The sequence below is a fragment of the Muscardinus avellanarius genome (genome assembly GCF_963383645.1).
Source record: "Muscardinus avellanarius genome assembly, chromosome: 13".
Classification (NCBI taxonomy): domain Eukaryota; kingdom Metazoa; phylum Chordata; class Mammalia; order Rodentia; family Gliridae; genus Muscardinus; species Muscardinus avellanarius.
The window spans coordinates 13737337-13760717 of NC_137799.1; the positions used below are offsets into that span (position 1 = coordinate 13737337).

The 23381-nt window shown below is 43.8% G+C and overlaps 1 protein-coding gene across 3 annotated transcripts in view; it reads right to left on the reverse strand.

Annotated features, from left to right (window-relative positions):
• Positions 1–769: 769 nt before the first annotated feature.
• MRRF (mitochondrial ribosome recycling factor) overlaps positions 770–23381 on the reverse strand; it is a gene marked incomplete at both ends in the record, with an annotated part of 45978 nt that continues 23366 nt past the window's right edge. For 2 of the 3 annotated variants that reach the window (XM_080709245.1, XM_080709243.1), the window contains 2 exons: positions 770–847; positions 10181–10340. In XM_080709245.1, coding sequence (XP_080565371.1) covers positions 770–847; positions 10181–10340 — 238 coding nt within the window. The remainder of the gene's footprint in view (positions 848–10180; positions 10341–23381) is intronic. The other variant, XM_080709244.1, reaches the window with a different exon arrangement.

The window sequence follows — 23381 nt, forward strand, 5'->3', positions numbered from 1 at the left end:
TTATTCACAAAGCAATCTGAATGCCCACTATGTTTTAAGTATTACACCAAGATACAGACTACTTAGCAAAAAGAATAATTAGGGCTCAAATAAAAGCAGCAGACTGAGGTTGGAGAGCCAGTCGTGGGGGTCTGAGGTTAGTGGAGAAAGAATTCCCAGAGGACATTTATGCAGGATGAGCGGGCCAACCTGGCCTGCATGAGACAAGTGGTCCAGGAACGAGCCTGAGGGTGACCCAGGGCAGAAGTGCTGCTCTCTGCCGCTTTACATACAGGTTCATAGGGATCACCCATCCGGACCAACTTTATCCTTTTCTTTGTAGTTATTTTTTTCAATTTATCCAGATTTTTATCCTTTGGTAAAAATGGGCCTCTACCAAAGGGGTCCAGTAGCAAGTGAAGGCCCCTGTCAGCTGGAGCAGTGTTTAAAATAGGAGCAGCCAGGCTCGCTGCTTGAGGAGGCGGCTCCTAGCATGAGGAGCAGGTGGTGCGGAGCCTGCCAAGGGCCCCAGTCCCTTGTGACATCACCCTCAAGGCAAAAGCCGTCTGCCAGCGGCAGACACTCCCTGGGGGCCACACGCACCAGAAGAAGGGAGAGAAGAGCGGGCGGGGAGAGTGGGGAGATGGGGAGAATGAAGAAACCTGAGTGTGTCCCTGGAAGGCTGAGCCTCCCATGGACTGACACCCAGGGACAGCCTTCCCTGGAGGTGCCAATTGCCACCCACGGGCCACGAGCGACTGGGCGGGAGCTGGCTGGGCCTGACGGACTTTCATCCAAGGAGCTCTTTGGTCTTCACTGCCAGATGCCTGTCTAGCTCTGCAACTGTGTCGTCGGCCATTTGGCTGATCTGCAAGAACACAAAATGGGAGAGCTCAGTACCTGGTGCTGTCCAAGGGCAAGAGGACGAACGGCCCAGAACCATGGCGGTGCGAAAGCCATCTGGGAAACAGTAACAGGGACAAATGTGCACATCAAGGGAGTGCCAGCTGGGCGCTGTACTGAGGAGACATGTACATACACATACATTCTTACTGACTGCTAACAGCAGTGCTGTCAGATGAGGGACCCAGACAGGTGAACCACCTCTACAGGATACACAGCTAGCAGCTGCAGTGCCCAAGTTTAATCCACAGGCAACAATCTTCCCTATTAGACAACACAGAGATGCCAGCCTGTCTCTTAATGAGCCTCAGGATATCCTTAGACCTCAGCTACTCTATCACTTTAATGAGCTGGGTGTCATGGCACACGCTTATAATCCCAGTTCTTGGGAGGCTGAGACCGGAAGACCACAAGTTTGTGGCAAGACCTTGCTTCAAAATAAAGAATAATTCTCTAAAGCACACAATGTACTTAAACATATCGAAGTCAACCACTAAGCCAAGCAAGGGAAGGAGGGATGGGGAGGGAGTGGGTGGGAATTGGGTAGGGGCTAAATGGGTGATGTGTACATGTATGTACACACAAGTTTTTTTACCCCAAAATAATGTATGAATACAATGCACCAATAAAAATTTTTAAAAAGAATAAAAAATATGACTGGGAGTATAGCTCAGAGGTAGAATGTCCCCAGGTTCAATCCCCAGTACAAACAAACAAACACATAAATAAATATTAAAAAATAAAAAACAAGCCAGGTGTGGTGGTGCACACTTGTAATCTCAGTACTTGGGAGGCTGAGACAGGAAGGCCACAGGTTCACAGTCAGCCTCAGCTACCTAATGAGGTGCTCTGCAACTTAGTGAGACCCTATTAAAAAATAAAGAACAAAAAATAGGGCTGGGGCTATAGCTAGAAGGTAGGATATCCTGGGTTCAATCCCCAGTACTGAAAAGAAAGAAAGAAAGAGAGAAAGAAAGAAAGAAAGAAAGAGGGAGGGAGGGAGGAAGGAAGGAAGGAGAGAAAAAAGGAAGGTAAGTTGAGGATGAATTGGAAAAAAGAATATTAAGATCCCATGAGTCTAGGAGGGAAAAAAATGCCTTGAAAAAAAGATGAAGTAAGCCAGGCATGGTGGCACACAGTTGTAATCCCAGCATTTGGGAGGCTGAGACAGGAAGATTGTGCAGGTTTTAAGTCAGCCTCAGCAACTTAGTGAGGCCCTTTGCAACTCAGTGAGACCCTGTTTCAAAATAAAGAATAAAAGTAGGGTTGGGGGTATAGCTCGGAGGTAGAATGCCCCTGGGTTCCATTCCCCAGTACTGCAGAAAGAAAGAAAAGAAAAGAAAAGAAAAGAAAAGAAAAGAAAAGAAAGAAAGAAAGAAAGAAAGAAAGAAAGAAAAGCAAAGAAAAAAAGACGAAGTAAATCTGGTTAACAAACATGGAAATTCAACAGACCCTAAAATAATGAAAATTAAAACAAGATATAGTTCAGATATCATAGTTAGCAACATTTGACATGATTTTTGTTTTTTCCTCAGTACTAGGAATTGAATCTGAAGCTGTTCTATCTCTGACCTAGACCTCTAGCCCTATTTTATTTTGAAACGGGTTCTCACTAAGTTGCTGAGGCTGGTATTGCACCTGTGATCCTCCTGTCTCAGGCTTCCAACTACTGAGTTTTCAGTTATGCATCAACATGCCTGGCTGATGTGTGGCTTTTAGTTATACTATTCAAATGCCAGCAAGTCACAGTGAAATGGCTAAGCTCACAGACCACTGGTAGGAATCCAAATGATGCAAACGTTCATACCACTTAGCATCCAAATCTTTCAACTAGAAAATTGTTATATGAACAGGATCTGAAAAAATGTTAAGTTCTATATGCAAATATATTTATCTTGGCTTTATTTATTTTTTGGTACTGGGGATTGAAGTCTGAGGTATTCTAACTCCAAGCTACATTCCCAAACTTATTTTATTTTTAATTTTGAAACAGGGTCTCACTAGGTTGATGAGAATCTCACTATTTGCTGAGACTGTTGTCAAACCTGTGATCCTCCTGTTTCAGCTTCCCAAGTACTAGGATTACAAGTGTCCACTACTATGTCCAGCTTTGATTTTTTCATTTATTTTTTGCAGTACAGGGGATGACTCCCAAGGGTATTCTACTTCCGAGCTATACCCTCAGCCCTATGTTTTATTCTTTATTTTGAAACAGGGTCTCACTGGGTTGCAAAGTTGCCTCACTAAGTAGCTGTGGTTGTCCTCGAACCGCGATCCTACTCTCTTAACCTCTCAAATGCTGGGATTACAAGCGTGCACCATCACACCTGGCTTGGATTTATTTTTAATAATAAAAATTCAGAAAATCTAGTTATAGAATGAGGAAAGATTTGAATATAAATAGTCATTAAAATGGTTAAAACTATATTTTTCTTATGAAGAGGATGTACATGAGTAACATTCTAGTATCCTTGAAATTACTGAATGTTTTATAACAGGTATTTATAATCAGAAAACAACATTTGTTCCAATGTTTCAATATGCTATCATGGAGACATTCTCCTGTCATTCCCTCAATGAAACAAAGAGCAAGAGTCAAAATTCTGTTTATAGGCCAATAGGTGAAATGATCTAAAATATATTAACAAAAACACTGCGTGCTTTTTAAAAACTGGAAGTTTACCAAAATATTAGCAGCAGTTATCTTTTAGTGATGGGGAGACAGGACATTATTCATGCCTGTATCAGTCACATTCCATCCACCTAGGACTCGGCACTTGTTCTCAGGAAATATTTACTACGTAAGTACTTATTAAAGTTTGCTGTGCTTTTCTGTATTTTCCAAATTTTCTGCAATAAGCACGTATAACTCTTAAGAATGAAAAAAACAAAAAAACCACAATATAACTTAATGCGTGCTGCAGCCTCTCCCTGATATCGACAGGGCAATGAAGGCAGGAAGCGTAGAGGGAAGTGCAGGCTGCCCAGGACCCGTGTGCTCATCAGCACAGCGGCTGTGTGACATCTTTATTTGCCAGCCACAGGCCTTGGCCAGGACTTGGGAACTAAATGCACTGAAAAGAACAAGAGCAAAGAGGACTTGCAACAATTGGTCCCAGGCAGCCAGGCTCTCACCATAGCAACAGCTGCAGCTCTTCAGCTGCAAAATCAAACTCCTGGGGCTGCCAGGTCCTCTGGAAGGGTGGTGGGCTCAGCACAGCGGCTCAGCCTCCTCACGGAGACAGCCACAAACCTGAGATACGTCTGCCCTGCAGCTGCCCCGCAAGGCAGGGCACAGCGCCTAAGCATTCCAGCTCCTCCAGAAAAGCTGGCACCCAGGGTAGGATGGGCACGGGGACGGGGATGGGGTGGAGGGGAGGACGGTATCCAGGGTGACACTGTGATAGCGTGGGGAAACAACCTGCAAGGCGCCTCTCCACTTTTAGTCTCAGTTTTCTCATCTATCAAAAGAGGCTGCCACTCCTTTCCTCACAGAGCAACAAAGTCAGGACTGTACAAGCACATTTTCAACTAGCTATTTGCTAGGCAAATGTTGGTTGTGTTACTACAAGTTTTACTATCAATTCCTCACTTCTTTTCAAATTAATAAGACAACGAACGTATATACTAACTTCTTACCATATTATCAGTACAAAGTGTCCCAGGGAACAGTCTCCCTGCGGGTACATCTTTATCAGACTTCTTCAGATATACCCACACAGCTCACACTTGCTGAGGACTTACTACAGGCCAAGCACTGGACTAGCACTTTTTTAAGCATCGTTGCACAGAATCCTTACAACACATGAAATACCATTACCTCCTTCTAACATATTACGAACACTACCTGCTGCATAGTAGTTCCTTCTATGCAAAAGTACCCTGTCCCCTGTTACTTCAAGAGCCCCTATAAAGCAACTGGAACAGGTATTTCCCCCATTTTATGGAGGAGTAAACCGAGGCATAGATCATTAACTGCTCTGCCCCACATAAAAAGTCAGTGGTGCCCCCAAGCCAGAAACTCACCACCTGCGATGGCCAGTGTGCTGCTCCTGCTCCCTTTGGAGGGTCCATAGCACCTGGCCTAGTCCTCCTTCATTTTAGCCAGGCCATGTCAGGGTCATTAAGGGTCGATCCCAGTCCCTTTACAGTCATAAGGTTAGGGAGAGGAGTGGGATACACACGTTGGGTGAAGATTCCTGAGGCCAGGCAACCATCCTAAAGTACCGTGCCACTTGGTCTTCCTATCAGTCCTCTGGCCGGCACTACTGCTCCCACTTTACAGACCAACAGAAGCTCAGGGAAGGAAAGCTGTGTGCTGACCTTCACAGCTGAGAAGTAAAGGAGCTAGCACTGAAATCCAGGCTGCCTCCCCAGCAAGAGCCTCTCCATCACCGTGTGCTGCCCTGAAGACTGTAACACACCATCAACATCGCTGTCATCGTCGCTGTGAAAGGCAGGGACAGAGAAGGGGAAAGCAGGAGCACAGCGCACAGGGCCGTGCACAAGGCATCCTTGCCGAGGCCTGGCTCGGACCACACGGCTCACCCAGCCCAGCCTCCCGTCCTGGTCCCGCCAGCATCCAGCTTCCCGCGTTCAGGGCAGCCTGTCGCTCAGAGAAGGCGCAGTGAAAGGATCTTGGCCAGAGACACTGGTGGTCCCTGCCAAGTGCTTTAATGTTCAGCAGGCCCATTTTAGAAAACCAAAGCGAAGGTGAAACAGCAGGCAGGCAGATGTCAGAGTCCTGAGCAGGAAGACCCTGTCCTTCAGCAGGGCTGGCCTGTGCTGGAGTTGGGAAGTGTGGGGTGCTTATGGACTTGGGGGTCAGATACGATGGCTGAGACAGAGCCTACAAATGAGGTGTTTCATCCTTACACACCAAAGATGAAAGAAACATTGTTATAGTAGTGTTTTAAAAAATCTAACTGTATGCCAGGCGTGGTGGCACACGCTTGTAATCCCAGCATTCGGGAGGCTGAGACCTGGAGGATCACTGTTCGCGGACAGCCTCAGCTACTTAGTGAGGCCCTCTGCAACTCAGTGAGACCTGGTTTCAAAATAAAAAAGAATAAAAATTAGGGCAGGGGGTATAGCTTGGAGGTCAAATGCCCCTGCGTTCCATCCTCAGACCCATAAATAAATAAATAAATAAATAAATAAATAAATAAATAAATAAAATAAAAAATCTAACTTTATGCCGGATGTGGTGGCACACACTTGTAATCCCAGCATTCGGGAGGCTGAGACTGGAGGATCGTGGTTCACGGACAGCCTCAGCTATTTAGTGAGGCCCTCTGCAACTCAGTGAGACCTTGTTTCAAAATAAAGAATAAAAAATAGAGCAGGGGGTGTAGCTCAGAGGTAGAATGCCCCTGTGTTCCATCCCAGACATGGGGGGAAAATCTAACTTTAAAAGACTTTTGGAAAAAAAATTTAAAAGAAAAATGAAGTGGTGGCGCACACTTGTAATCAGTACTTGAGAGGCTGAGACAGGAAAATCACAGGTTCAAGGATAGCCTCAGAAACTTAGCAAGGCCCTCAACAACTTAGTGAGACCCTGTTTCAAAATAAAGAATTAAAAGTGGGCAGGGGGTGTAGCTTGGCGGTCAAATGCCTCGGACCCACAAAAAAATAAAATTAAAAATAAAAATTAAAAATAAATAAAATGGGGCTGGGGAGGCTCAGAGATAGAAACGTTCTAGGTTCAAATCCCAGGACCATAAATAAATAAATAAAACCTTACAAAAAATAAAATAAAATTATACACAATCCCTTCACCTGAATTACCTTTAATTTTTTCCAAGAAAAATTCTAAAAAAAATTCCATGTATATGTTATTTTTATAACTGTCTTTCTATATATATCCCAATGTGTAGATATAAAGTAATTATTTTCTATCAGAAATGTAAACAGTCTGCAGGCCCCAGGCTGGCCTCCGACTTACATGCATCCTCCTGCCTTCCAAGTACTGGGATTACAAGTGTGCATTACCAGTGTGGATGCGAAATGGCATCCGGCTTCCAGGTTTCTAGTACGTAATACTGTATCAGTGAACATCTCTGTGGAGAAGATTCTTGATAATTTATTCTGGATAAGTTTCTACATTGCTAAATCATAAACATAAGAATTTTAGAATAGAGTATCATATTTTCTTCTAGAAAGGTTACATGAATTTCTATAAAAAATAGTATTTCTTTTCAGTAGTGTGTGGAAGTAAAAGCATCAGTTCTAAGAAATCAACATTTTAAGCTTGAATTAAAACTTCTGGGTTCAAGAGCAGGGCACAGTTGTATGCTTGGAATGCTAGTATTTGGGAGGCTGAGAGAGGAGGGTCGCAGGTTTGTGGCCAACTTCAGCAACTTAGTGAGGCCCTGTTTCAAAATAAAAAACAAATGAGGCTAGGGGTATGGCACAGAGGTAGGATGCCACTAGGTTCAACCCCAGTACTACAAAACAAACAAACACAATTTCTGGGTTCAAAAGCTGGCCATGGTACTAAACACCTGCAATTCCAATACTTGGAAGGCTGAGACAAGAGGAATGCAGGTTTAAGGTGAGCTTTAGTAACTCAGCAAGACCTTGTTAAAAAAAAAAAAAAAAAAGAAAGACAAAAAGGGCTGCTGCAGGTGTAGCTTGAAGGCAGAATGCCTCTAGATTTGATTTCCAGTACCAAAAAACTCAAACAACAAAAACACTTTGGGGTTCAAAAGGCAAAAGTTTTGCACACATAGTCTGAAAACCCTATGTGTAAAATTAGGCAGCGTGAGCTGGGCGTGATGGCGCAGGCTTGTAATCCCTGCGCTTAGGAGGCGGAGACAGAAGGATCGCGCAGGTTCGAAGCCAGCCTCTGCTGGCTTAAGAGACCCAGTTTCCAAATAAAAAATATAAAATAGGTCTGGGAGTGTAGCCTGGAGGTAGAAGGTCCCTGGGTTCCATCTCCAGTACCACCAAAAAAAAAAAAAAAAAAAATAGGCAGTGTGTTATGCATTGCCTCTCTTCAGTAATTCCACACTTGGGACATTCTATCCTAAGGAAATAGACTTATAACCAAGTTATATGTTGCAACTTTAAAAAGAGATTTAAAAACAAATGTCCAAAAATAATGCTTCTAAAAGTGGATCATGGGTATAACCACAAGATGAAATAATTGTGAGCCATTAGAAAAAGCCATTTACACAAAAATTTTCAAGACACACACAAAAAATGCCAACGCCTTTACAGTCAACTGGAAAATTAAAAGCTGGATGTAAAATTGTATATATATTATACATACTCAATCATGTTTAAAATAATGTAGTGTGAAAGAAAGAAAAGAAGAATTATTTATTCCAAAATGTTAAGAGCAGCTGCCTCTGCTATGTGGGCTTATGGCATAAATTTTTCCCAATTTTTTTAGTCTTCTGTATTTCTGCACTTTCTATGATGAACAGACATTACATTGATGATCAGGAATAAAAGTAAACAAAATTTTAAAAACTGGTGATGAAGTCAACAATCAGCTGCAGCCTTGTTTATATGAAACAAACAAACAAAAAAAAACCCACACCCCAAGCTCGACTTTGGTGCCTTCTGACAGGGAAAAAGAACTAAACGAAGTTTGTACAGGCTGTGTCCTGATTGTCTCCTACTCAGACTTTAACCAAAAGCAGCAAGTGAGGTCACTAAGGACAAGGTAAGAACTGACATTTAAATGACAGCATCTTTAGCCGGGCGCGGTGGCGCACGCTTGTAACCCAGCATTCGGGAGGCGGAGACCGGAGGATTGTGGTTCGCAGACAGCCTCAGCTACTTAGTGAGGCCCTCTGCAACTTAGTGAGACCCTGTTTCAAAATATAGAATAATAAGCCAGGCGTGGTGGCGCACGTTTGTAATCCCTGCATTTGGAAGGCTGAGACAGGAGGATCGCGCAGGTTCAAAGCCAGCCTTAGCTGGCTTAAGAGACCCTGTTTCCAATATAAAATAGGTCTGGGAGTGTAGCCTGGAGGCAGAAGGCCTCTGTGTTCCATCCCCAGTACCAGCAAAAAATAAATTAAAAAAAAAATATATATATATAGAGAGAGAGGGAGAAAGAGAGGGAGGGAGGAAGGGAGGAAGGGAAAGAGAAAGAAATAGGCCAGGCCAGGGGTTGTAGTTCAGAGGTTGAACACCCCTGGGTTCCAACCCCAGGCCTGCCAAAAAAAAAAAGATAGCATCTTTAAAAAAAAGATAAAGAAAAGACAGCTGTGATAGAGTGGATAACGTATATATCACATATATGCTTAGAGAGACAGTCTGAAGAATAGCACTGAAACGTTAACAATGGTCATCCCTTAGTGACGAGATGTCAATGACTTTCTTCATTCCTTTTTATAATAAACATGTGTTATATTAGTATCAAAAAATAATAAAGCATTTTTGCTTTAACAAAAAAATAAACAGTGAAAAGCAATGAAGGAAATAAACCCAATCTGAAGAGGATGGCGGAGGCGGGCTAATGAGTGAAGGCTTCCGGCAAGGCCTCTGGCAAGCGGCTCCACCCAGAGCGCTGGTTATCTGATCATTCCTCCTCTCCCAAGGCAGATGCCTCGACTTGCTGAGTGAGGAGTGCCTGGCAGGACCCCAGGTCCACAGGATTACCACCAGGAAGCAGCAACAAGGCAGAGTGGACTGCCGAGAGTAGGCCCCCAGGACCAGCAAAGAGCGGCCCAGCAGGGCCAGGGCCAGGGCTCCCTCCCCTGAAGCCTAGGCATTGCTCAGGGGAGGCCAGAAACTCCTCTTGAGGAGAGCACAATACAGCAAGGTGTCAGGTACCCTTTCTAGTATCTCAGGAAATTACCATTCCCTTTTTACTTATAGAACAAAGTACCCTAAGGCTCAATCCCCAGTACCAGAGAGAGGTGGGGGGAGGGAGGGAGGGAGGGGGAGAGAGAGGAGGGGGGGAGGGAGGCTGGCTACACGCGTATGTTCATCGTTCATCATCCTACAGTGCTGGGGATGGAACTCAAGGCCTTATGTGTGCTAGGCAAGTACTCTACTGTATCTCCAGACCCTACCTCACAGTTCTGTAGTAATGGGGATAAATGAAGTAATATAAAGTGTCTGGCACAGAGCCTGGCACACAGCAAAAGGTCAATAACATTTTACCCTCTTCTATGGGTCCCTCCAGGAGCCCACATGAGACTATACCCAGAAGAGAGACTTGGTCAATGTTGTTATGTGAATAAAAGGACCAAAAATACTGTTTCAACTGTCCGTGCTTAGACCTGAGGAAATGACTCCGGGGTCGGGAACGTAACACTGCGCCTGCTGGCAGCAGTACCTGCTTCTCTATGAGCCTAATGGTATCCTCCGAGGCCTTGTCCTTCGACTTCTTCACCTTATTCATGGCATTGGTGCGAACCCTCCGCAAAGAGTCTTTGGCCTTGTTGGTGTTCTGTTTGGCCAGTTTCACCAGCATTTCCCTGTGCTCCCTGGTCACCCTGATAAGAGAGAAAAAAAGAAAAAAATATGCATTAAGTTCTAGACAAAAATTTAATGCCGCTAGCTCAACTTCACTGCAGCTTGTGATCTCCACATTCCTGACATGCCATGGACATGCCAAGGCCGAGCACAGTTCTTAGGCAGTCAGTTGAGGATACAAGTACTGCTGTACTAATACAGTCAGTACAAGTATTGCTTAAGAGTATGAGCTGGGGTCAAGCCCTGACTATGCCACTCACAGATGCATACGTGACCTCCTCTCCTCAGAGTTACCACCTGCCTAATGGGGATTCCAGAAGACATAGGAAGACTAAATGGGGTGATGCAGGTAAACTGTTTAGCACTAGCCAGGCATGATGGTGCACACCTGTAATCCCAGTACTTTGGAGGCTGAGACAGGAGAATGGCAAGTTCAAGGATCGCCTCAGCAATGAAGTAAGATTCTCAAGAATCTAGTATGACCCTGTTTAGTGTAGCTCAGGGATAGGATGACTCAGGGCTTAATCTTCAGTTCCAAAAAAATAAAATAAAATAAAATAAAACTGTTTAGCATTGACCCTGACACATTTTAAGTGCTCAATAAACGGTATAAATTATGAGCCATAACTCCACAACTTTCCACGAAAGAAAGCAATGCATATGAGTTATGACACTATAGAGTTTTGTCTCTAAATCTCCAATCATCCAAAATAAGTAGTTACCTTCATCAACTTACAATAAATTACTTGTAAAAGTCACTTCAAACCCAACCCAGGCGTGAGTCCAATATAACATGAGAGAGCCACCATACCAGTTAAGTTCCAAAATGTACCCCTGAGAGTATCTAGCAAATTGTTAAGTTTTTAATAAATGTCAGTTGTTTTTACTATTAACATCTTCATCATAACAACAATGAGCACACTGATGGCTGACAAACCACTGGGATAGACACTTTATACACTGTTCTTATAGCAACCATATGAGGCAATTGTTATTACATCTAATCATTATGATAATCTACAGCCCAGCATCTTTGCCCTGACTTCTTTGTTCCATCTGTATAAAATGAGTGCATAAGCAGAGATAGCTTCCATCAGCTCAGGTCCCAGGGTGAATATGATAAAGTGTCTAGCACGCAGCATGAGCAAGAAATACACTTTTATTATTATAAGCCATGGAGATTTAGGGATTACTTGTTAATGTAGCAGAGCCTGGCCTATCCTGACTAATATACTTCACTAGGATCTAAATAATAGGTCCAAGTTGCTAATACAGCAGGGTAAGGGGGGGGGTGTCCAAGAAGAGAAAAGAGCATGTATAAAGGCTTTAAACTACAAAAATAAGACCATGTTTCTTTTTATTTAGGGGGAGGGATGATGACTAAACTCAGAAGCATTCTACATCTTAAGGTACAATTCCAGCCCTCCCCCCCTTTTTTGTGTGGTACTGGGGTTCCTGGAAGCCCTCTACCTCTGGGCTACACTCCCAGACCTATTTTATACTTTTTAAATTTGGAAACAGGGTCCCTTAAGCCAACATGGCTGGCTTTGAACCTGCGCGATACTCCTGTCTCCGCCTCCCAAGAGCGGGGATTACAAGCATGCGCCACCATGCCCAGCTCCAGCCCCTTTTTTACTTTGAAACAGGGTCTCCCTAGGTTGTTGAAGATCTCACTAGTTTCTTGCGGCTGACCTTGAACCTGCAACTCTTCTGCTTTATACTCCCAAGTACTAGGATTACAGGTGTGTGCCACTATGCCTGGCTTCATGTTTCATTTAAGATGCTGGCTAGAGCACGGATAACAAAGGAGTGACAAGAGAATCCACACCATGAAAGGTCGTATAAGATCATAAACCCCATATTGCAGATGAAGGAAGTAAGACCCAAAGAAGTTTAGCATCTTATTCAAAGTCAAACCCAGGCTAGCCTGTCTCAAAAGACAATGGTCTTTGTGCAGCAAAATTCTTTTGCCCTGAAATGGACTTCACTGGCACAAGCTCCCAAACCCTCAAAGCAACATGGTTCTTACTAAAGATAATACCAGCTTTGGGTAAATGTTCACTGTGCAATAGTGATGAGCAGTTGCTAAACATTTAGTGGCATCTACCTGATACTTTCTTTGATGAGGGAAAAATTAAAGAATTCTGAGAAAAGAAAAGGGCTGAAGATGAAGTGGACAGTTATGTTATAAACAAATCCTTCTGGATTCAGTTACTTGAAGGTATTCTCAAAACAAAAATGATGGTGGTTACTGCCATTATTCAACCCCTCTCTAGCAGGGAAGTACTTTAAGTGTGACATTCCACTGCTACTCATAGATTGTAATGTCCTCATTTTCTAATGAGGAAATTGAGGCTCACAGGTATTAAGTGACTTGCCCAGGGGTTTGAGTAACAACTGGGATTCAAGTCCAAATCTTGCTGGCCTGTTCTCTTTCCACAAGTCCATGCTGCTTACCCCTTATAATCTATTTCAAATAAATCAAGCACTTCTGCTTCCAGGCAGAAAGCTTTTCAAAGTCAGTAACATGAGTCTTGGGACTGAAAAGGACAAAACCACCATGTCAGGAGTTTAGGGATTTGGATCAGATCTTGTTACTTTTATGGTTTTTAATTCATTGAGCAAAAATCATGCTGACATGTTTAGGTCTCTTTTTTGTTCTGCCAAAGCATATGTCAGTATAAGGAAGGAACAGAAAAATTAAAACTTGATCCACTGATTCCAAAAACTTAATCCTGCTGAAATACTAGGAGTAGTAGAAAGTAAATCAATCTAAGAGTGTAAGGAACCTCTTAAACTTCTCTAAAAAGACCTTGTTGAAGTTCTTTCAATCTTGTATTCCACATATAATTCAATGTAGGTATCTCACTGTTTAGAAAACCTTAATAAAAGTTATCTAACCAACTTCCCACTACCTTATTGTATTTATATTTTTATTTATATATTTATTAGTACTATAAGAATAAACAGAACATCTAGGAATGTTCTACTTCTGAGCCAAATACCCAGCCTTATTTTATTTTTCATTTTGAAACAGCCACGCTAAATGAATTCGTGCTGGCCTGTAACCCGCAACCCTCCTATCTCAGCCTCCCAAAACTGGGATTACAGATGTGAGCCACCATGCCTGGGGTATATTCATATTTTAAAGGGAAGAAAAAATATCTATTTAAAAATATAAATTAGAACTCAAAAATTTTAAGAATAAGAAGCTGTATAAAGAAAACAAAATTAATGCCAGGCGTGGTGATGCATGCTTGTAATCCCCGCGCTTGGGAGGCGGAGACAGGAGGATCACGCAGGTTCGAAGCCAGCAGCGCTGGCTTAAGAGATCCTATTTCCAAAAATAAAAAAGTATAAAATAGGTCTGGGAGTGTAGCCCAGAAGTAGAAGGGCTTTCAGGAACCCCAGTACCACCAAAAAAAAAGAAAAAAGAAAAAGAAAAAGAAAAAAGAAAAGAAAAGAAGACAGAAAGAAAGAAAAAGAAAACAAAACAAAATTAGCCAGGCATGGTGGTGCACGCTGTAATCCCCGTGCTTGGGAGGTGGAGACAGGAGGATTGCACAAGTTCAAAGCCAGCCTCGCTGGCTTAAGAGACCCTGTTTCCAAATAAAAATATAAAAAATAGGTCTGGGAGTGTGGCCCGGAGGTAGAAGGGTTTCCAGGAACCCCAGTACCACAAAAAAGAAAGAAAGAAAGAAAGAAAGAAAGAAAGAAAGAAAGAAAGAAAGAAAGAAAGAAAGAAAGAAAGAAAGAGAGAGAAAGAAAGAAAACAAAATTATATGTAATTTGACTGTAATAAAATGTATTATTGTGTATTTACAAATACAATGTGGCCTTACCATACTATTAACACTAGTTCCTAAATGTAACAGTATACAGTTCTTACTGACACTGTCAAAAACATTTCCATTAAGCTGGGCATGGTGGCACACGCTTGTAATCCCAGCATTCGAGAGGCTGAGACCGGAGGATCGCGGTTCGCAGACAGCCTCAGCTACTTAGTGAGGCCCTCTGCAACTCAGTGAGACCCTGTTTCAAAATAAAGAATAAAAAATAGGGCCAGAGGTGTAGCTCGGAGGTCGAATGGCCCTGGGTTCCTCCCCCAGACCCGCAAAAAAAAAAAAAAAAAAATTCCATTTTAAGATGCAAATACAGAGTCACCATCACAAAGAACATACTACAAGAAACGGAGCAGGAAGTAGTGAGGAAGGAGGAAAGGAGAGGGAGGAGGAGGGGAGCTAGACACAGGAAGGGCTGCGAAGAAGAAGGGCAGACATGTGCCGGTTTGGGGTGCTAAGTTGAAAGGTACCTAAAATTCAGGGTCAGGCACTCAGGGTGATGGCGAGGCACTGGTTTTGAAGTCAGACTAATCTGTTTCCTCCCTGTATCTCTCACTCACAGGTTGATTGTTTTTAGGCAAGCTAGTTAATCTTTCTGAGCCTCAGTTTCCTTATATCTAAAATGAAGATTAAAGACACATGACAGGGTGATGGGGAGAAGCAGATATAACAGATATAAAGTACCAAGAAAGACAGCGGCATATAGTAGCCTTGAATAAGTGATAACATTTATGAATGTTTTAATCAAACACTAATTACTTCCTCATGAAACAATAGGGCACATCTGTTTTAGAAGAGAAACATATTATATTATGGAAATATTTTAATTTCTTTTCAAACCAATGATTAATACATCTGATCACGTGCACCTCACATGCACGGGGATCTGTGAGGACACATGAGTTTGTACCGCAGGCTTCTGAATTGAGCTGGTTGGTTCTGAGCACGCACTCTAACTTGGTGTTTATCAGCCTGTCAAGCACCATGCTCCGTGTCAGATCCTGGACCGAGAGAAGGCGCTGAAGAGGAGGCAGACCCTGCCCAACTTCCAGAGACCCAGTCAGGTGGTAGAAACAAACTTATAAAGATTATACTGCTGTTTAGACAGAGGGATGAGCCTTTTACAGGAGGAGCATACAGAAAGTACAATTCTTCTATAGGAGATCTGAAAATTGTCACAGAAACACAGTCACTCAGCTGCAGAAGAGAGGAAAGGGGATTTTGGGAGAAGCACAGAGGCGGTACAATGGGAGAGAGCAAGCAGGAGGCTGGAAGGGCACATTAGGGTCAGAGTCATTCTGCAGGCCTGGAGTTTCCAATTATCTACCCACAAAACCTGGCTTCAAGAAACCAAATAAAGAGACTTCTCCAACTGATATGGGAAAGGGAGCTGAAGGGGTGCTCTATCCTAGGGTCGACCCCTACCTCTGGGCTTGTCTCATATAGGCCGAATGACTTTAAGCAAATTGTTTAAATTCTGGTCTTCTCATATGAAAAAAGAAAATAAAAACAAACAAAACAGCTCATCCGCTTCAATTATTACATGACTCAGATGGACTAATACATGGAGAGTCACCAGCACCAAATCTGGGACTAAGCACTCAGAAAACGCAAACTGTCTGCTCTTGTTGCTGTTAAGGTTTTGGCAATCACTCAGGCTCTTCAAATAATAAAAAGTTTATTCATGAAAAGTCTTTATCAGCCAGGCATGGTGGCGCGCGCTTGTAATCCCAGCATTCGGGAGGCTGAGACCAGAGGATCGCAGTTCGCGGACAGGCTCAGCTACTTAGTGAGGCCCTCCGCAACTCAGTGAGATCCAGTTTCAAAAAAATAAAGAATAAAAAATAGGGCAGGGGGTGTAGCTCGGAGGTCGAATGCCCCTGGGTTCCATCCCCAGACCCACAAAAAAAAAAAAAAAAAAAAAAAGTCTATCAACATAGAAATGACAGGTCAAAAATCTATGCTTCAGCAAGATGACTTTTTACAATCTGATGAGTAATTTAACAACTCACATACATTTGAGAATACAAATGCTCCAACACTTAGACCTGAAATTTTCTTTGTTTCAATATGCATCCATTCATATTATAGCTTCATTCAATGATGGTTAGCTGGGCACCTATTATGAGAGCCACTATGGCAGAAACATTAAACACGAGGTTACAATCTAGCAAGGCGATATAAAAAAATAGATGCCCAAATAACTGCAAAGTTAGAGTTAGTGTAAGTACTCTAAAGATTCATAGAATTCTATGAAAATAATTAGCAGAGGAAAGAAGTCTGACCAACCTTTTCCTGGGACCTGAGGAACTAAATGTGGAGATAATTCAGGTAAATGATAAGATGAGGAAGAGTAGAAGGGATCGTAGTGGCATTCTCATCACAGATGACATGTGGACAGGCATTTTTCCCCTCAAGGAGATAATAAGAAATAAGAAGGAGCAGGGTGTGGTGCTGCACGCCTGTAATCCCAGCACTTGGGAGGCTGAGACAGGAGGATCGCACAGGTTCGAAGCCAGCCTCAGCTACTTAGTGAGGCCCTCTGCAATTCAGTGAGACCCTGTTTCCAAATAAAATATAAAAAAAATAGCCCCTGGGTCCCACCCCCCAGTACCACACAAAAAGAAAAAAGAAAAAGGAAGGCGATTGCTCTTGAACTAAATACAGGCAATGTGGCTAGAGTACAGAGAGCAGGAGGTAAAGACTACCCCAAGTGAGAAGGCTGGAGACTGGTAAAGGTGAGAGTACATAGGCCTTTCAATGCCACACGGAGTCAGACACAAGTATACACATGCAACAGCATATTTAGCCTTAAAAAGTAATGAGATTTACAGCCAGGCGTGGTGGCGCACGCTTGTAATCCCAGCATTCAGGAGGCACAGACCGGAAGATCACAGTTCGCAGACAGCCTCAGCTACTTAGCGAGGCCCTTCGCAACTCAGTGAGACCGTTTCAAAAACAAAGACTAAAAAAAAAAAAAAAATAGAACTGGGGGTGACTCTCGGAGGTACAATGCCTCTGGGTTTCACCCCAGCACTGCAAAAAAAAAAAAAAAAAAAAGGAACGAGATTAAGATACATGCTATAATATACATGGATGAGCCTCGAAGACCTTATGCTAAGTGAAATAAGACTCAAAAGGATAAATTTATGATTCCACTTAATTTAATGGGGGTGGAACCCAGTTTCAATTCTGCAGGATAAAAAGCATTCAAAAGACTGTCTATACAACAATGTGAATATATTTAATGCCACTGAGCTGCGTACTGAGAATTGACTAATATAGCTAATACCACTGAACTGCGTACTGAGAAATGACTAATATGGTAAATCTTTAATGTATATCATCCCACATATTTTACAAAGTGAAGAAAAAGAAAAGTCCTAGTAGAATGTTCTAAGAACATCACAAGAGTCTCAGGGCAGCAGAAACTTGATAAGACTTGTACAAACTAGATGTGAGTACTGTGAGACTGTGCAACACCACAGGCAGGTGGGTGGGGAGCTGAGGACCCACCCTGCCGTGGCTCCTTGGCTCTATGATGGAGACAGCAGCCTCTTCCGCTAGGGTCAAAGAGCCTCCCGGCACAAGGCAGGGGTTCGGGCAGGGTCATACTTTGTTTGTGCAAACTCCGCCAGGCAGATCTTCCAGTAACATCCTGGATGGGGGCCTTCCTGAAAAATTCCTTGAGCATGTTCCCGTGAACAATAAGCAGAGGGCATGCCCCGCTGGCAACTAACACAACAGAGAACCCACTGACTGAAATGATACTTCCTATTGTTTCAGTAAGAATGGATACAGGTAAAAGCCTGCACCACACTAGAGGAAGCTGTGCTGAGCTCTGGCAAGTCCAGCAAAAAAGAGCTGCAATGTGACAGGACCTAAAAGGCGCTGGTCACTTAAAGGGGACTTTAAACCAAGAAAACAGCCAGGCATGATGCATACATCTCTAATTCCAGTACTTGGGAAGCTGAGACAGGAGGCCTTCACATTCAAGGCCAGCCTCAGAAATACTCAGCAACGCAGTGAGACCTTGTTCCAAAACAAAAAATGCAAAGGGTTAGCCGGGCACGGTGCCACAAGCTTGTAATCCCAGCATTCGGGAGGCTGAGAACAGAGAATCATGGTTTGTGGCCAGTCTCAGCTACGACTTAGTGAAGCCCTTTGCAACTCAGTGAGACCCTGTTTCCAAATAAAGAATAAAAAAATAGGGCTGGCGGTGTAGCTCAGAGGTAGAATCTCCCTGGGTTCCATCCCTAATACCAAAAAAGAAAAAGAAAAGGGTTGGAGATGTAGTGTGGAGGTAATTGAAGCCCCTGGCTTCAATCCCCAGTACAATAATAATAATGATAATGATAATAATAATAATAATAATAATAACAACAACAAGAATAAAGAAGTATATTTTTTAATTTTCTATTTTTTACAGTACTGAGGATTGAACCCAGGGACATTCTACCTCCATTCTTCCTCTATTACTCAATTTTATCATAGAGATAATAACATACTGACCTAGCCAGGTATGGTGGAGCATACCTATAATTCCAGTATTTGGGAGGCTGAAACAGAAGGATCACCACTTCGAGTCTAGCTTCAGTGACTACTTCAGCCCTATTTTTTATTCTTTATTTTGAAATAGCATCTCACTAAGTCATGGAGGGCCTCACTAAGTAGCTGAGGCTAGTAGCAAACCTGCAATCATCATGTCTCAGCCTCTCAAGTACTGGGATTACAAACTTGTGCCACCATGTCCAGCTATATCACAAATTTAAATGAATAAAACCAAGACCTAAACTGGAATCCCAGCCCTGCCACTTACTGGCTTCAGAACTTGAACTATGCAGAACTCAACAGGGAGTGGCTGCACTACAATTTGTACTACAGCCAATAGGATATGAGCTGTGAGGGAGAAAGCACTGGAAAAGGATTTAGTCACTTGGAACTTGGGCTGTCAAGTGGCTGGTGAGCAGAGAGGAAGAGAATGTGAACAGAGGACAGCAGTAAGCACCAGAGCTATGGGGGTGAGGCCATGGCTGGGGGAAGCAGGCTAAGGGAGAAGGAAGCTGCGCTTCAGGGAATGGCATATCAAACACATCTCTTGCCAGACACAGGGGCACACACCTGTAATCCCAGTACTTGGAAGGCTTGAGAGAGGAGGACGGCAGGCTCGAAACCAGCCTCAGCAGCAAGGCCCTCAGCAACTTAGTTTCAAAATAAAAAAGGGGCTGTGGGTATAACTCAGAGGTAAAATGCTTCTGAGTTCAGTCCCCAGTACCAAAACAAAACAGACACATCTCTGACAGTTCTGCTGAGAAGCCTTGCCTCCTCCTCCCTGGCGGCCAGGAGACGTCCCCTAGTAGCAGCGCTGGCCTGCAGCAGCAGCAGACACGTGCCTGGCTGCACTGTGCTGATGGGAGCAGCCCAACGCCTTGGCGCTGCTGGCCTTGAAGGAAATGTTTTGTTTTTGTGCAGCCCAGCCAGATTTCCGATGCCTCTCGGTGTACTGCCCCAGCCCCTCCCGCTGGCTTGTCTTCTCAAAACGAAGACCATGGACCTGAATAGCAGTCTTAGTTCTCTCTGGAGACACAAATGGCCACCTGCTTTCAAAGGACTGTTCTAAGACTAAAGCCTGGCTGATTCATCAGCATATGGTCCTACATGACAGAAAGAGAAGGATACTGAGGTCAGGGATCCCAGCTGCACACCCTCAGCTGAGTGGCCTTGATCGAGTCATTCGTCTGATGGGGAAGCCCAGTCCTGGCTAGGCAGACCTGACTCGTGCCTCAGCTCAGGCACAGAGAAGAGTGAGCACAGGTCCCGTGGTCAGAGAGCAGCCTGCAGGCCCTGCCCTGCCACCTGCAGGCTGAGGGATTATGGACACCAACTCAGCCTCCTGGAATTGCAGGGAGGCTGTCAAGGAGTGTTTGAGGGAAATGCCTGAAGCCAAATTGGGGGGTACAAGGCCCAGATCTGCCACATTAACATATGTGGCCAGAGCAAGCAGCTTTACCTCTCTACTTTCCTAATCTGTCCAACATGTATTCCATTTACTTAATCATTAATCAGACTGTTACAAGGACTACACAAGCTAATAAATGTGGTGGCACGGTCATGTGTTCAATAGACATCGATTACTATTTCCTCAACTGTCCAAAATGCAGGGCAGAGTTGGGAGTGGGATAAAATGTTACCTGTCCACAGTATTATGAGCAAATGAGAGGATGGTTAAAGAACTTTGTATATAGGCAGCAAATTATTAAAGTTATTAATAACACAACAATTAAGACTAATGGTAGGAGCTGGGCATAGTGGCGCAGAACGGTAATCCCAGTGCTTTGGAGGCTGAGATGGGAGCATTGAAGGTTTGAGGACAGACTCAGTAATTTAATAAGAAACCTCAGCAAATTAGTGAGACCCTATTTCAAAATAAAAAATAAAAAGGACTAGGGGATGTAGCTCAGGAAGAATACGCTGCATTCAAACCCCAGGAGTATGTAAATTGCTGAGGCTGGCCTCAAGCTTGTGACTCTCTGGTCTCAACCTCCCAAGTACTGGGATTATAGGCAAGCACCACCATACCTGATCCAAGGAGCATATTTCTTTTTCTTATTTATTTATTTTTGTGGGTCTGAGGATGGAACCCAGGGGCATTCGACCTCCGAGATATACCCCCAGCTCTATTTTTTATTCTTTGTTTTGAAACAGGGTCTCACTAAGTTGCGGTGGGCCTCACTAAGTAACTGAGGCTGTCCACAAACTGCGATCCTCCGGTCTCAGCCTCCCAAATGCTGGGATTGCAAGTGTGCGCCATCACGCCCGGCTTATTTATTTATTTTGGTGGTACTGGTGATTGAACTACCTCCAAGTTACACCTTCAGTCCTAAAAACCTGCGATCCTGTCTCAGCTTCCCAAGTATCAGATTACAGACATGTGTTGCCACAACTGGCTCCCAGAAGTATTTTAAAAAAAATAAGATTAATGATGGGCTGGGGGTATAGCTCAACAGTAGAGTACTTGCCTAACATGTGAGGCCCTGGGTTTGATTCCCAGCACTCAAAACAAAACAAAAACAAACAAAAAATGATATTCACTGCTGAAAGAGAGCATAGCATAATGGTTATACAACAGGCTCTGGAAAAACACCCTCTTTTTCCGCTAATTAACTGTGTGACATGAACACTAAGAACCCTCTTCCTCTACGACTCAATTTTATCATAGAGATAATAACATTCTGACCTAGCCAGGTATGGTGGTGCATACCTATAATTCCAGTATTTGGGAGGCTGAAACAGGAGGATCACCACTTTGAGGCTAGCTTCAGTAACTTAGCAAAGCTCTCAGAAACTTAGTGAGACCCTTTTTCAAAAATAAAAAATACAATAGGGCTGGGGATGTAGTTCAAAGGTAGAATGACCCCGGGTTCAATTCCCCGCACCACAAGAGCAAAAGAAAACAAAAATGATCTTAAAAAATTGTTATGAATATATATTAGCTAACACAAACAGCTCCTGGAACAGCAGTGGGCACACCGCGAGTGCTCACATTCATTTATTCCACAAACACTGGCTGCACTAATGCATACTTACTACGTGCTTGGCCCCATTCCAGGGCTAGGGATACCAACAAGTAAATTACAATGCTCTTCCTCTCTCCTCTCAGAGCATCTGCAGTCTAGTGGAGGAGAGAGAGAGGTTGTAAACAAATAAACACACAAAATGACACAGCAGTACTATGAATAAATAAAGCAAAATGAGACCGGAAGGTCATATGATCAGAGCAAGGGCCCATCTGTGCCTCATCTGACCCTGACATCACCTGCTCCCCTTCGGTAATAGTAAAAAGTAACATCTGCAGAGTCCTGTCAATATGCCAGGCTCTGAGCCCATACCCTCTCCATGAAATAGCTCAGTGAGTCTTCACCAAACTCCTACGACAGTCACGGTGTAATTACCTGGGTTGTATAGGTTACAAAGCAGAAGTTCGAACTGATCAAGTAAACTACGCAAGATCACACAGCAACTTTCTAAGATAGACCTGGGACTTGAGCCCAGTGTGGCCTGACTTCTGTGTCTTTTGCTATACTTCTTCCTGGTGCTAAAAAAAAACCTAGCAACCATTCTTACTCCCAGTAAGAAGAGCACTGCATGTGCATTAGCTAGCCAGTCCCCCTACGTAGTAGGGAGAAAAGAGAGAGGGAAGGACTGTGACGAGGAATGCAAGGAACTACATCAGTCAATTTGCACGGTAAACAGATACCTGACACAAGGGCGGAAAACACAAAGAGGCAGGAGAAGCTTGGCAACTGGCTCCTCGGCCCAGGCTCCACTCTTACTTTTTTTAAATTTTATTTAATAAATTAATTAATTTATTTGTTTTGCGGTACTGGGGGTTGAAGCCAGGGGCATTCTACCTGAGCTATACCTCGGTCCTATTTTTATTCTTTATTTTGAATTTTTAAACAGGGTCATACTAAGTGGTGGAGGGCCTCACTAAATAGCCAAGGTTGCCCTTGCCCTCAAATCTACAGCTGAGGCTAGCCACGAACCTGCAACCCTCCAGTCTCAGCCTCCCAAGTACTGGGATGACAGGTGTGCACCACCACGCCCACCACTCTTGACTCTGTGCTGGGAGGTGCGCCCATCCCACACACTTGGGACCTGCAATAATGGCAGGAGATACTTCTAAAAAGCCACAGGCCAGATGGGAGGCAACACTCAACAGGACAGGATGGGTGTCCTGAAACTGCACGCGGCTCAACGGCCTGGAGGGCAGAGAGCGGCAGGGCCCTGAACTTGCCTGAAGTATGAACGGCCCATAGTGCAGCGCTGGCGGGCGGGCAGTGGGCACGGGCGCAAGACAGAAACGCAGCTGCAGCTGCTGAATCGCAGCCGTGGCTGCCCCAGCCCAAGTGAGGTCACTAGGAATTCCTTGATTTTTTTTTTTTTCCTTTCAAGATCACTCGAGGTCTCTACGTGTGTGGGTTGTATAAGAAAAGAGTATTACTAGTATTTCCTGGAATGTGCAAATTATACACACTGCCCCCTATAACAAGACCTACATGGCAATACAGCAACTAGAACAACGGGCCAGAGCAGGAGGAAACCTGCCGCGTCCCGAGCCCAAGCAACAACGCAACAACCAGAGGGCCCCAGCTGGGATAATGGCTCGCACCTATCCACCTGCACCCTGGCAAGCGACTTAGACCTTCACATCCCGAG